Source organism: Podarcis filfolensis, assembly GCF_964270895.1.
Source record: "Podarcis filfolensis genome assembly, chromosome: 3".
NCBI lineage: Eukaryota > Metazoa > Chordata > Lepidosauria > Squamata > Lacertidae > Podarcis > Podarcis filfolensis.
In genome coordinates, this window is record NC_139606.1 from 15990468 (window position 1) to 16005019 (window position 14552).

The 14552-nt window shown below is 41.8% G+C and overlaps 2 protein-coding genes across 7 annotated transcripts in view; one reads left to right on the plus strand and one right to left on the minus strand.

The window, feature by feature from the left end:
- The window catches only part of SEL1L2 (SEL1L2 adaptor subunit of SYVN1 ubiquitin ligase), a 51244-nt gene extending 41578 nt beyond the window's left edge, over nt 1-9666 (minus strand). Inside the window, exon 1 of the mRNA XM_083607278.1 lies at nt 9477-9666. The gene's annotated coding sequence lies outside the window, so the exon portion shown is untranslated. The remainder of the gene's footprint in view (nt 1-9476) is intronic.
- Nucleotides 8879-14552, plus strand: part of MACROD2 (mono-ADP ribosylhydrolase 2) — a 966393-nt gene continuing 960719 nt past the window's right edge. For 5 of the 6 annotated variants that reach the window (XM_083607322.1, XM_083607325.1, XM_083607327.1 and 2 more), the window contains exons 1-2: nt 8879-9282; nt 14198-14314. In XM_083607322.1, coding sequence (XP_083463448.1) covers nt 9237-9282; nt 14198-14314 — 163 coding nt within the window. In that variant the 5' untranslated portion in view covers nt 8879-9236. Of the gene's footprint in view, nt 9283-9726; nt 10231-14197; nt 14315-14552 lie in introns of those variants that run through there. The other variant, XM_083607324.1, reaches the window with a different exon arrangement.

Sequence of the window (14552 nt, forward strand, 5' to 3'; positions counted from 1 at the left end):
AAGAGTGCAGAACGCAAAGAGCGGAAAATAAGGACTATTCTATAAGCTCTGTTAAGAGATCATCCACCCTTTCACTCTTCTTCCTTGTCGCCTGTCATCAGGCTACCTGAACTGTTTCCATTCCAGCTGACAGGGACAAAACTAGGATTCATTTCACCCGGGTCAAAGACCCAGTTTGGCACACCCACACACCCATGCATATTTGTATACACACACATACACATGGGTGTTGCCAAGGGAGGGGCAGCTGCCCCCCATCAGTAAAAATCAGTAAAAAGACATAGCTAATTGAGGGCCTGCCACCCCCCCAACAAAAATCCTGGCTACACCCATGCACATACACAGGCTGGGAGCCTCAATGGCACCCCTCTGGAGGCTTTACCAAGGGGGAAAATCCTGGCTCCCCCCACCCCGTAGCTACAGCTCTGCAGCTGGTCTTTATAAAAATTGTAACTCTAATTTAAAGTGCTCCTTGAGTTTGCTGCCCTCTCCCTTTTCATTTTTGTGCCATGGTGTGCTAGAATGTAAACCTGAAGGTTGGGACTGTTTATTAATTATTATTATTATATTATTATTGTCGTTGTTGTTCTGTAAGGTACTCTGGTATGTTTTGGGCTAAAGAGCTGATTATAAATGCTCTAAATAAATACGGTAAGTAGTTCTGGTGGTGTCTGCTCTATGATTCCACAGAATTTTAGTGTATGGCACGGGTGTCAAACACAAGGCCCGCGGGCCAAATCCGGCCCGCCAGACCTCGTCATGTGGCCCGTGTAGCCGCCGGCGGCCGCCAGCTTTCACCTTTTATTCTCGCTTTTTTTTTTTTTACACAAGAAAGCCGCCTCTTCGGCGCATGTGCAGCAGCCTACAAGCCAGAGAACGTCTGCCCTCTAGCGGCGCCGGCCGTTCTGCACAGGAAACCTCCACTTTACATGCATTCAGGAAACCTCCACTTGTTTTTATATTGAGCGCATGCCATCCTGTGATGTGACAGATCCAACGGCTGCCTGAACCCTTCTTTCCTGTACTGCAAGTACATATGATGTATGAATATCTACTTGCCATTATTCTGACTATGTTTCTGCTTTCAGAGCTAGTTATTACTTACATTATTACAAAAAACAGTAATAATTGAATGCAGTGACAATACTTTATGATAATAAAGAGTGGACACATAGTCCTACAGATACAACCGACCCTTTGAGGGTGACCAAACTGCTGATGCGGCCCCCGATGAATTTGAGTTTGACACCCCTGGTGTATGGGCTTACCAAAGGCTGTGTGGGAGTATGGCCATGTTCAGAGAACCTTTTAATACACTTTTAAATCTGCACAGCTCCATGAGGAAGAATGAAGTGGTAGAATGAGGAGTGAGTAAAACAGACCACTGCAGACTGTAGGAGGGCAGAATGCATGGTGTTAGAAGATTGGGCAGAATGTTGCCAGAACTGGCTGGCCAGATGTGGCCAGGCACAACCTTTTATTTATTATTTATTAAATGAATGAAATTTATATGCCACTTGGGTAGAAAAACCTCAAAGTGGTTTACAAAGGACAAAAAAGTAAATCAAGAAAAAACCACAACCATGTTTTAAAATATACTTTTAAGGGGCTTCTGGAGGCGGCGCCAACGGCAATGGCGGTCTCCTTCTAATCTGGAGGGAGAAGCTCCGCGGAAAGTGGGTCTGTCCGCTACGGCGAAGCGGAGACCCTTTTGAAAATCACAGGCAGGAGAAGCCTGTGAACGTGGGACTTGGCGGGCACCCTTAGTGCCCCCCGAATTGGCGAAGGAACCCCGCAAGGGGCTCCGGAGCGTAACGGGAGCTTGGCGCGGTGCTGAGAGTCAATTGCTCCTTCCGTGGGGTGAAGCCGCACAGCTGTTGCCGGAGAGCGCTGACCTTTTTCCTGTGACAATTCGGCTGCTAAACAACTACACGTGAGCAGGTGAAGCTTAAGAAATTGGGACTAAAGGAAGAAAAAAGGGATTAATTTGGCACTGAAGCGGGAAGGCGTAAACAGGAAGTCTGCCTTCCGTTTCTGTATACAGATCAAAGCAAAGACGCTTCTAAGCTAAGACCTGGAGAGCGGTGCTTTTAAAGTTCTAAATCCGAACGTTAAAGTGAAAGAACTCCCCCCCACCCAGGTTAGTGGAGAGGGGGGGGGGAGAGGGAAAAGTGACTTTATTTCTTCTGGGAAAAATAGAGACAATTATTTAACTCCTGGGAATGGACTGCCAGGTTCACTAGAACTGTTGCATTGAGAGTCGCACTATTTATAGACATTGTAACTTTTTAATGGTTAACTCTGCAAAGGAGATACTTGCTGAAGGTCTTCTCTGGACTTGAAACTTGCTTGTTGTTTTTTTTGAGGGGACTTAAGAAAGTTGGAAAAGATTCTTTATTGTAACTTTAATGACTGCTACAGTGTCCCCCTAGAGGAACATTGAAGCTGTACATCCAGCTGGGGGATTTTTCCACTCTGGACTTTGGGGATTTTACACGGCAAGACTTGACCGTGGGACCGACCTTGATTCATAGACAAAAGTGTGATGACGGATAGGATAACAAGATCGGGCAAGGCCAGAGTGCAGCAGCCCAGTATAGTTTCCCAGCAACGCAGATCATCTGTTCCCGGCCCTCCTGTGACACAGGGGGAAGATTTTGCACAAGCTGAGTCAAAAGGAATGGCTTCAGAAGGGGATTTTACTTCTGTGTTAAATAAAATTTATGAAAAATTGGAAGGCCTAAGCAAACAAGTTACGGAACAATCAACTAAAATAGACAGGAATACTGCCAGCATTAATAATCTGGGACAGAAGGTGAACTCCAATACAGAATCTATTGAAAAATTGCTGGAAGAATCTGCGTCTAATCGAAAAATAGCTGAGGAAGCAAAAGAAAAAGCAGTGGCTGTAGAGGAAGAAATAAAACCTATGCGCAAACAGATTGGGAATCATCAGTCACTTCTGTCTATGATTGAACTGAGGGAGAAACAGACCAATCTGAGGATCAGGGCAGTACCGGAACTTGGAAAAGATAACCTAAGTGACTACCTTATGCAGGAATTTGGAAAATTTTGGAATTTGGAGCTGGAGAAAGACTTTAAGATAGTAAGTGTGTTCAGACTTGGAAGAGGAGGGAGAAAAAACAGGGGGTGAGAGACTGTTTGGTTACCCTCCGAACGAAAGAAGAGAGAGATAAAATACTGAGTGCGCACTTCCAGAAGACTTTGGAGATCAACGACTCGAGAGTGGAGATTTTTAAGGATATACCGAAACATCTATTGGATCTTAGAACCAACTACGGAGATCTGGTGGCCCTACTGAGAAGAAACAGAATTGTTTTTAGGTGGGAATTCCCCCAGGGACTATCTTTTACCTTTAAAAGGAAAAAGTTCAAAATAAGATCAGTGGAAGATAAGGAAAAAATTTTGAGAGACCACGAAGAAGACCTGCAAAAAGAAGTACTAGAAGAGGTAAGAGCTTTAAGATCAGGAGTACTAGACATAGCATCACCACCTTTGGGACTGGACAAACAAAAAAAAGTGATACCACCGTCAGAACAAGAAGAACTTTTGGGAGCAGTTGGAGGAAAATAGAATAACCACACCATGTCTCTGCAATTATTAAGTTGGAATATTCATGGATTTAATTCCCCGGAGAAGAGGAAGAAAGTCTTTCATTTATTGAAAAAGGAACAATTGGACTTAATTTGTTTACAGGAAACTCATGTGATAAGGCTTCACAGGAAAGTACTGATTAATAAAAGATTGGGTCAAGAGTTTATTTCATCGGACAAGGTTAAAAAGAGAGGAGTTGTTATTTATGCCAAAGAGAGCCTATCACCGAAATTTGTTTTTAAAGATGAACAAGGAAGATTTGTGGCAATTGAGATTCAATCACAAGGAGAAAAATTTTTGATTGTAGGAGTTTATGCACCAAATGAAGGGAAATCTGAATTCTTCAGGAAATTGCATGAGACATTGCTTGACTACATGGACTATAACATTATTTTGATGGGAGATATGAATGGAGTGGTATCTACAAATATGGACAAGTCACAGAGACAGGTTGTAACTAAAGATGGCAGACTACCAAAAACCTTTTTTGAACTGACTGACAATATGGACTTGATTGACATTTGGAGAACCAAGAACCCCCTTGGAAGAGAGGGAACATTCTTCTCTGAAGCCAACATGACATGGACAAGAATTGATCAAATATGGATAACTAGAGGACTGGCACCTAAGACTCGAAAAGTGGAAATTTGCCCAAAAACTTGCTCCGACCATAATGCGGTGAAGATGGAGATGAAACTAACACCAATCGGTTCCTTCAGATGGAGGATGAATGACACCTTATTTAGAGATCAAGAGGTTACCAAGAAGGCCCAAAAAATCTTGAGAGATTATTTGGAGATAAATTTGAATACCATGGTTGAAAAAAGAGTAATCTGGGACGCAAGCAAAGCGGTCATGAGAGGGTTTCTGATTCAACAGAACGCAATAAAGAAGAGAATTCAAAATGAGAAAAAAGATAAAATCTTGGAAAAAATAAAAGAAGGAGAGAAGAAATTAAGAGCGAAACCAAAGTCGCAAGAGATTCTGAGAGAAATAAAGCTATATCAAGTACAATACATGAAAATGATAAATCAGGAAGTAGAATGGAAAATTAAGCAGATGAGACAAAAGACGTGAATCGGCTAATAAATGCGGGAAACTGCTAGCCTGGCAGATGAAAAAAAGACAAAAATTAAACACCATTACAAATTTGGATGTGGAAGGAAAGAACATACAGAATCCACTGGAGATTAGAAAGTGCTTCCAGAGATATTTTAAACAGCTATACACACAAGGGCCACAGAAAGAGACTGATTTAGACCAATTTTTAAGAACAAATGGATTACAAAAAATCTCTCAAGAAAATAAGATAATGTTGAATCACAAAATTACAGAACAGGAGGTTGAAGGTGCCATCCAGAACATGCAGTTGGGTAAATCTCCAGGGCCGGATGGTCTAACCTCCAAATACTATAGATCTCTGAAAGACTGGTTAATTCAGCCACTAAAGGAGGTAGGTAATGAAATTTTGGAGGGGAAAAAGGCGCCAGAGTCGTGGAAGGAAGCTTACATTACACTTATACTGGAAACTGAGTCTGAAAAGACACAACTTAAGAACTACCGCCCCATATCCCTGCTTAATGTGGATTACAAAATTTTTGCTGATATCTTGGCTAATAGATTAAAAAAGGTATTAGTTGAAGAGATACATAAAGATCAAGCCGGCTTTCTCCCAGGTAGACATTTGTCTGACAATACGAGGAATATAATTAACATTTTGGAGAAGCTGCAAGTGAACATCAATACCAAAGCAGTTTTAATTTTTATAGATGCGGAAAAAGCTTTTGATAATATTTCTTGGAATTTTATGAAGAAAAATCTTCAGGGAATGGGGGTGGGCCAAGGGTTTGAAAATGGTATAAGCGCAATTTACTCAGAACAAAAGGCTAAGTTAATAGTTAATAATGTGATGACAGAGGAATTTAAGATAGAGAAAGGGACACGACAAGGCTGCCCAATTTCCCCATTGCTTTTTATTTCAGTTCTGGAGGTTTTGCTGAATATGATTAGAAGGGACCGTCTGATTAAAGGTATTCAGGTCGCAGCTAAACAATATAAATGGAAAGCTTTTGCAGATGACCTAGTTTTGACGTTACAGGAGCCAGAATCTAGCACGAAAAGAGTATTAGAATTGATTCAAGAATTTGGTCATGTGGCAGGATTTAAGCTGAACAAGTCAAAAACTAAAGTGCTTGAGAAAAACTTAACACCGATTGAGAAAGAGAGGTTTCAGAAGGAGACTGGTTTAACATTAGTTAAGAAAGTAAAATATTTGGGGGTTAATATGACTGCTAAGAACTTAAACTTATTTAAAGATAACTATGAGAAATGTTGGATAGAAGTGGAAAAAGACTTGGAAATATGGTCAAATTTGAAGCTTTCCTTGTTGGGTCGAATTGCAGCTATAAAGATGAATGTATTGCCAAAAATGTTATTTCTGTTTCAATCATTGCGAATATTGGACAAGATGGACTGTTTCAAGAAGTGGCAGAGAGACATTTCCAGATTTGTCTGGCAGGGCAAGAAGCCTAGAATAAAATTTAAAATATTAACTGATGCAAAGGAAAGAGGTGGATTTGCCCTGCCAGACCTTAAACTTTACTATGAATCAGCAGCATTCTGCTGGTTGAAAGACTGGCTGCTTCTTGAGAACACAGACATTTTGGACCTAGAAGGATTTAACAACGTTTTTGGTTGGCATGCATATTTGTGGTACGACAAGGTTAAAGCACATAAAGCATTTAAAAACCATATCGTCAGGAAAGCATTGTTCAATGTCTGGATAAGATACAAAGATTTACTGGAAAATAAAACCCCAAGGTGGTTGTCACCAATGGAAGCGAAGGTTCAGAAAAAGCTCAATATGGAGGTCAAATGGCCGAAATATTGGGAAATATTGGAACTAGAAGGAGACAAACTGAAATTACAGAGTTTTGAGAAATTAAAAGATAAAGTGTGAGACTGGCTTCATTATTATCAAATAAGAGAGGCCTATAATTTGGATAAAAAAATTGGCTTCCAGGTGGAAAAATCAAAATTGGAAACAGAACTGTTAGATCCCAAAACTAAGATACTTTCAAGAATGTATAACTTGCTGTTAAAATGGAATACGCAGGATGGAACGGTTAAATCTGCTATGATCAAATGGGCACAAGATATTGGTCATAACATTATGTTTGCTGACTGGGAACAGTTGTGGACCACCGGTATGAAATTTACAGCATGTAATGCCTTAAGAGAGAATATTATGAAAATGATATACAGGTGGTACATGACACCAGTCAAGCTTGCAAAAATCTATCATTTGCCCAATAATAAATGTTGGAAATGCAAAGAAAATGAAGGTACATTCTTTCACCTTTGGTGGACGTGCCCAAAGATTAAGGCTTTCTGGGAGATGATCTATAATGAAATGAAAAAGGTATTTAAATATACCTTCCTGAAGAAACCAGAGGCCTTTCTCCTGGGCATAGTCGGCCAATTGGTGCCAAAGAAGGATAGAACTTTCTTTATGTATGCAACAACAGCAGCAAGAATACTTATTGCAAAGTATTGGAAGACACAAGAGTTACCCACCCTGGAAGAGTGGCAGATGAAGGTGACGGATTATATGGAATTGGCGGAAATGACTGGCAGAATCCGAGACCTGGGAGAAGAGTTGGTGGAAGAAGACTGGAAGAAATTTAAAGACTATCTTCAGAAATACTGTAAAATTAATGAATGTTAAAATGATGTTGGATTGAAAGTAAGTGGCATTAGCAACAAAGTTAATAAGAATATGCAATAATGAATTGAAAATGGATGAAAATATAGAGTTATAATATGTTAAGATACAGAGTTAAGATAAACGAAAGAGGGTAAGGATTTGCTGATTTGATTATTTAAACGGGAATACAAAAAGGGGAGGTGTGAGGAGGCCAAGGAAATAAGCTAATGAGTTCAAAGTTACAAAAAACGGATTTGTTTTTAATTCTTTTTTAGCTATTTGTCTTTTGTCTTTTGTATTTTTATTCTTCTTTTTTCTTTTTCATGTATTTTTCTATGCTCTCTTTTTTGTATATTTTTCTTTTTATATGACTTTTTTCATTTTGTAAACTTATATTTTTGTAAAACTTCAATAAATATCTTTTTTAAAAAATAAAATATACTTTTAAACATACACAAGTTAAATACTAAAATACTGAAACAGATTAAAATTTAGCAGGCATACAAAAGAGTACAGTGAAGGCACCTGCTTGATCTCAATAGGTAGCGTGCTCTGCCACACTAAATGAGTTCTTGTCAACGCTGAACAGTATTTTGTGGCACCTCTAGTAAATTCTGTTGTTGGGTTGCCATGGGGACTAAATGGTTAGACAATTGTTACTTCAGAATCACTTTGGGAATGTTATGAATATAAAAATCAGAAAAGGTAGCAGAAGACCCCTAGCTAAGGATGAGGTAATGCAGATGTCTCTGTGTGACGAGAATCACACACACGAGAAATAGCACAGAGAACTGACTTTTGTTAAGCATCTTAAAAGTTTTGGATGTCCCCTTGAGATCTGACGCCAGAGCAGCGGACTTTGGTTAGCCGTGTTATTACGTATGTCCACATCTCTGCTCACTCGGTATGTGTAAATAAGTGCAGATATTACAAAATGTCAATAAAACTCCTGCGACCTTTTAACTGTGACCTACTTCCAAAGGGAACTAAACTCGGGCAACTTTAACAGACCTCAAATTTCTCAGTGCTTGGCGAGAACGTAATATTTTTAATACCTAGCTACTTGCTCCGCTTGCAAGTAACGTCCCTACTTAAGTTCAATAAGTCTTAAAGTTAAGGTACTGAGCTGCAGCCTAGCAGTGAGTGGCTCTAAGGATATGTGCCCAGAAGGTATTCTGCAGCTCCTAAACCCAAGCCTTAAACCCATTTTCTTCTTCTTCTGGACACCGGGATGTGCCTTAGAGCAACCTCCACTTCAGGTGCACCCTTGCCACTTCTCTCACGCAGGTAGCACAGAGAAGCCCACTCTTCCTGGGGCCGGCCCACCTATGAGGCAAGGTTTGGGTGCCTCGGGTGGCAGGATGCACAGAGGTGGCAGACCCCAATGGAGATCTAGCTCCTCCCCTTTTGTTCCCTCTTGCCCCTCCCTCCCTCGCTCCCCCTGCCTGTCAGGGTGCCCTGCCTGCCGCCCCTCCTCCCGCTCCCTCCATTATGCCTCCCTGCCCCTTTAAGCAATCGTTGCTGCTGCGGCGGCGGCGCAGGGGGGCGGGGCGCGTCGCTTGAGCGGCGTCTGCCGGGGCCAACGGGCGGCGGAGGCGGGCGCTGCGGGGGTGTCTGTCGGGTTAGAGCGAGGCGTGACCCAGTCGGCGAGCGCTGTGAGGGGAGTGTGTGTGTGTGTGTGAGAGGGAGAGATAACAGGAGGGAGGAGGCGAGCGGAGGAGGAGGTGCCCAGCAGCAGCAGCAGCAGCAGCAGTAGGGCGACGAGCATCACCGCCGAAGACGCCGCCGCCGCCGCCGCCACAGCGGAGCAAGCTGTGCCCTCTCGCTCGAGCCCCGCAGCCGGGTCGGCGCGCTTCCCCCGTCGCCCGTGAGCCTGGGGAACCTGCAGCTCAAAGCCTCCGCCAGCCACAGCACCATGTATCCCGGGAACAAGCGGAAAAAGGTCTGGAGGGAAGAGAAAGGTACTGACACCCCCCCTCATTCCTCCATCCGCGCCCATTAAAGCGCGCCCCTCTTCGCTCTCCTCAGGCAAACGGGTAAAGGGGGGGGGAGTTCGCTTTGCCCCCCCCTTCTCCAGGATGCGCGCGATCCAGAGCCCCCCCCCCGCGCCGCCTCTTTCCTGGACAAGGTCTCCTTCCTGTTACCTCAGGCTTACCTTGGCGAGGCAGCGGGGCTCCTCCTCCTCTCGCTCATTCCCTCAGCCTTTCCTTTCAGTGTTGTGGTTTTCTTCTTCTTCTCCTCCTATCTCCGCCCCCCCCCTTGCCACCCTTAGTTCACTTTTCCTCTCTTATTGGGTCACGCGTTTCTTTCCCAGGGACAGCCGAGGAGGAGAGGGCATGAAAGAGGCGCTGGCTTTCCGTTGGGAACGTTGGGGGCGGTTGGTGGGGGGTGGGAAAGAGAGGGAGCCAGAGCAGGTGACGAGGAGACGGTCGCCCTGGGGTTTATCTTGTCCCTTCCAAGTGCTACGACCTTGTCAGGGGCTCTGTATGAGTTGGGCTGCATCCTGTGCATGGCCTGGTTTTTTGTTTTGCCGGGGAGGGAAAAATCATAATAGCTACGCTTTCCTCTCTCTCTCTCTCATCCTCTTGACTTTGCTCTCTGTTCTGGAGTTGCATTTTATTTTTTGGACTTTGCCCTTCTTCTCCAAAGGTAGAGCAACAACAACAAAACAAAACTATTGATTGCAAACAACATTCATTTAAGAAAATCCCCATTTATTTTTTTAAAAAAGCAGATGATGCATCTGTCCTCTTCATCGGGCTGCCTGTGTTACTTTCTTTCACTGGGTGGTTCTGTTTATAGCTTGTCATGATTCTGTGTTTGGGTCGGTCCTCTCCTCTGTTCTCGCTTTCTGCTGGGTTGCCTGTGTCTCACTCCGATGTCTGCAACACAGAGCAAGAAAAAGCACGGTAAAAATTGATTGCTGCCTTCTGTCATTCACGTGTCACTGCAAAGAAATGCAAGGCATGGTGGCATGTATTGCCATCGGTGCAAAGCACCTAACCTTTGGGACGTGAAATTTGAAATAGACCCCTCCCTCATGCACCAACCCTCTCATACTTGTGTCAGGAAATGAAAGTGTAGAGTCCCTCTTTGCTGCCTCCTTACAACTTTAGTTTCTGTACTCTGCAAAGTTAATGATAACTGCTCCTGTTTCCAAAGTGTTTCGATTTCTCCCTATTCGGTGTTAAAAACCATTGTCAGGATACTGCAGATGCAGTGACAGCACAGCTAAAGCTGGCTCTTCTAGCGCAGGAAATACTTTGAAATAAGTTTCATTTCAAATAACTTGTCAGTTGTTGAAACTAACAGAATGAAAGTTTGTAAGCTAATCTCTGTTGGACCAAAACTACTTCTGTAAACAAAAACAAAGTATCTTTGAACTTAGACAAGCTTCCATTGGTCAGAGTACAACACAAAATGTGCTCTCTTTTCTCTGATGGGCTGATTGCAGTACCCCAGTCTTAAAAACAGTGGTTATTAAAGAGTGGGCCTGTAATTTAGAAGCCACAGAGATGGACACAATTGTTTTGTTCTTGTTTTTATTATATTTTGTTTTTATTTTGCATTTTTATGCTGTGAACCGCTCTGAGATCTTTGGATGAAGGGCGGTATACAAATGTAATAAATAAGTAAAATAAATAAATAAAACGGGGGAAGGCTTATGTTGACCTGCGCATTTATGCTGACTAAAATGTAACTATTCAAAAGGAGAGAAAATGATTGCTAGTATGTGTAAGGGCTATTCTCTAATGGTGTGTGTTTTAACTAACAGACTTAATAAAAGTTCTCTCATCAGCAAATACATTAGCTGTTCAGTGGAAACTGTCACTACATTTTTGTGATCATTGTTTATGAATGGCTTAAATATAATATAAAAAGCTTAAAATAATATTTAGACTCATTGTATTAATGCTACTTAAATCAAAGTTGTACCTGTTGGACAGGGCTGTGCATGTTAAAATTCTTCCTAGATTTAACAATGGAAACTTCATTTTGCATTTGCAGTACCCAGTCCAATCCTGAGCTGTGAATTTCTTGCAGATATGATGTTAAATAAGATTTAGTAGGAGTACTACTGGTAGTAGATGTGACTTTTCTCATAGTCAGATGAAAGCAAAGCAAATCAGAAGTCATTTGCTATTATAAAAATAGGTGTTGCCAAGCTTTTTAGGCCCATGGCCACATTCGAGTTTTAAACTGACTGTTGTGGGTATAATCTCCTCTGATTGCTACTCTCCCTCCTATCCTAGCCTTTGCTAGGCAGATGGAAAGAGAAAGTGTTCATGCACAGACTTGACCTTTCCAAGAGATCTGGGTGGAAGTTGCGTTAATAGAATTGATCTGAGCCCTGAAAAGCACATGGAATTGGAAGAGGAAGTAGGAAAGCACAGCACTCCTCTGACTTCCTCCTCCAGGTCTATATACTTTTCAATAGTGAAAAAAGTAATTATCCTCACCACTGAGGGGGCAGTAATTGTGTCTCAAGCTTCTTGGGCATCAGGAAAGACTGTGTGCCCTGTAATAGTTAAAGACAGAGCAAATGTAGAATATTTGTCCTCCTTCTCATCACTGTTGGACGGACTCCACAGTATTGAGAGCTCCTGATGTTCTGTTGATTCACTTGCTAGATCTGCCACAGCTACATCAGACTAGATTCACTCTACTAAAGTTGTGAGTCTCCAGCTTCATGGTGGATTGCTATATTTCTTCCTAGTTAATTGCTTTTAGGTTTGCTTTTGCACATCACGTTCTCAAGAGCAGCTGTGTGAAATCTCATTGTGTTCAAGAGGATTTTGTTAATTTTCCAACATGAACTGCCTAACACTAAAGGGTTGTTTTTATAATTGTGGAAATCTTTATTCTTATTTCTATTGGTAGAAACATTTATACCTAAAAGTTATAACTTAAGGTCCTTAACATTTTTATTTTAAGGTTGATGTTTTAGCTAATGCAAATAAAAACTTAAAGAAGAGTAGATCCCTTTTTTCAGTCTACATCAGTTATATTTTCCTTACAGATTGACTAGAGTGTGGTGTGGGTTTCTTCTGTAGTTTTGAAGCAATGCTAAATTTTAGTAGAGCAAGCTTCTTTGACCTACTTCAGAAATTATAATATATGAGGAAATAGGAGTGTACAGTGGTACCTTGGGTTACATACGCTTCAGGTTACAGACTCCGCTAACCTAGAAATAGTACCTCAGGTTAAGAACTTTGCTTCAGGATGAGAACAGAAATCGTTCTCCAGTGGCGCAGCGGCAGCAGGAGACCCCATTAGCTAAAGTGGGGCTTCAGGTTAAGAACGGACCTCTGGAACGAATTACCGCATTTTTTGCACCATAACACTCACTTTTTTCCTCCTAGAAAGTAAGGGGAAATGTCTGTGTGTGTTATGGAGCGAATGCCTACGGATGGCGGGGGGATCTGCTGCAGTCGTGAGCAGAGGATCCATGGTTCCCCTTCCTTCCCTCCTCCGTGGCTTGCTTTGAAACAGCAAAGCGGGAGAAGAGCCGCTGAGTGGGGAGGAGAGAGGGACAGAGAGCCTGCTTGCTTTAAAGGAGCAAAGCGGGAGAGGAGAGGAGCCTTCTCCTCTTATACCCCTCTTCTGCATTATTAACAGCATCCTTCTCCACCCACCCCACGCGTGTCCCTTGTCCCTTGAGTGCTTTTCCTTCCCTCCCCACTTAAAACGTGGTTACAAAGCACAGATCCACATGGATCCTCAGGATTTTTGCACTGGGTCACCCAAAATTCACCATCAGATCACATAGCATGTCCATGGCTACAGCTTGCACCAAAAAAATAACGCACCCACTGTTGCCTGGGGCCGCAGTGGTGCAAAAACGTGGTTACAAAGCATGGATCCACATGGATCCTCAGGATTTTTGCATTGGGCTACCCCAAACTCACCGTCAGATCACATGTCTGTGGCCACAGCATAAACCACAAAAATCATACATCCGCTGTTTCGTTTAGAATATTTTTTTTCTTGTTTTCCTCCTCTAAAAACTATGTGCGTGTTATGGTCGGGTGCGTGTTATAGAGCGAAAAATACGGTAAGTACTTAACCCGAGGTACCACTGTATTTATAACAATACTAGATGCTGTTGATGTTTATGAGGTAGATTGGAGGCGTGATGCAAATGCCTTAAATTAGCTCTTGCCTTGAGTAAATATCTTAAGTGTTTTATGTGAACTGAATGTCTTTGATGGTGTGGGTTTATTAGTGCATATGTGTTGCCTGTCAAACTAATATTTCAATAGCATTTTAAATTAAGTGATAAGTCCTAATAGAAGTCCTTGATCACTTCAGTTTTAAATAATAAGCAGCCATGAAAACCAAAGCAAGTTCTTAAGCACTGCTTCAAGTTGCATAAGAAATGGCACACATTTGTTTTGTCTGTTTTTTTATTTATTGTAGGTTGTATCCAACTAATTCATACTTGAAACAAACCAATTGAAATAAATAGACATGACTAACAAGTTTGTTGATTTCCACGAAGAAGTATGGCTTAGTTTGATAAAGCCCAGAAACACTAGAAAGGAAGCCTGAAATGAAACTCAGCCACAGCATCAAGAACTCATTGGAAGCTTGCTTGTTGAGAAATAAAGGTGTTGATGGATTATGCTTTCTGAGTGTAATTGAACTATTTTATCACTGCTTTTTGTGCAGTTTGCCTGTATTCTGAAACTGGTATAAGACACAATAAAACTTAGATAAAAACACACTCTTGAAATCTCATATATTCCCCCAAGATAAATGTTATTCCATCTGTAGAAAGAAAAAGTGGGTACTTGTAGGATAATTCATGAACCTTGCTTCAATAGAAACGGATTAACTTTAATACTAGTAATGTATACTAACTTTTTTTAACAGAGCGTTTGTTGAAGATGACACTAGAGGAGAGGCGTAAAGAATACATACGAGATTATGTTCCTCTGAAAGACATCCCAACATGGATGGAAGAAATGAAAAGCAAGACCCAAAGTGATGGTAGGTTAGCTTCTAATAATTGTGCTTTAGAAGATGAATCATAGCATCTATAATTTTGCTTTCCATTCTGGAGTAGTTTTGGTTCCTTGTGTTGTAGAGGCTGAGGGCTGAGGATTTGCATTAAACATTGCGGCAGATTGCTGCATTGTGCTGTTTTTGGCTGTATTTCTATAGGAGTGCTTCACTCACTACATTTTAAAGTTTACACATAGAATTCCTTATATAATAATAATAATAA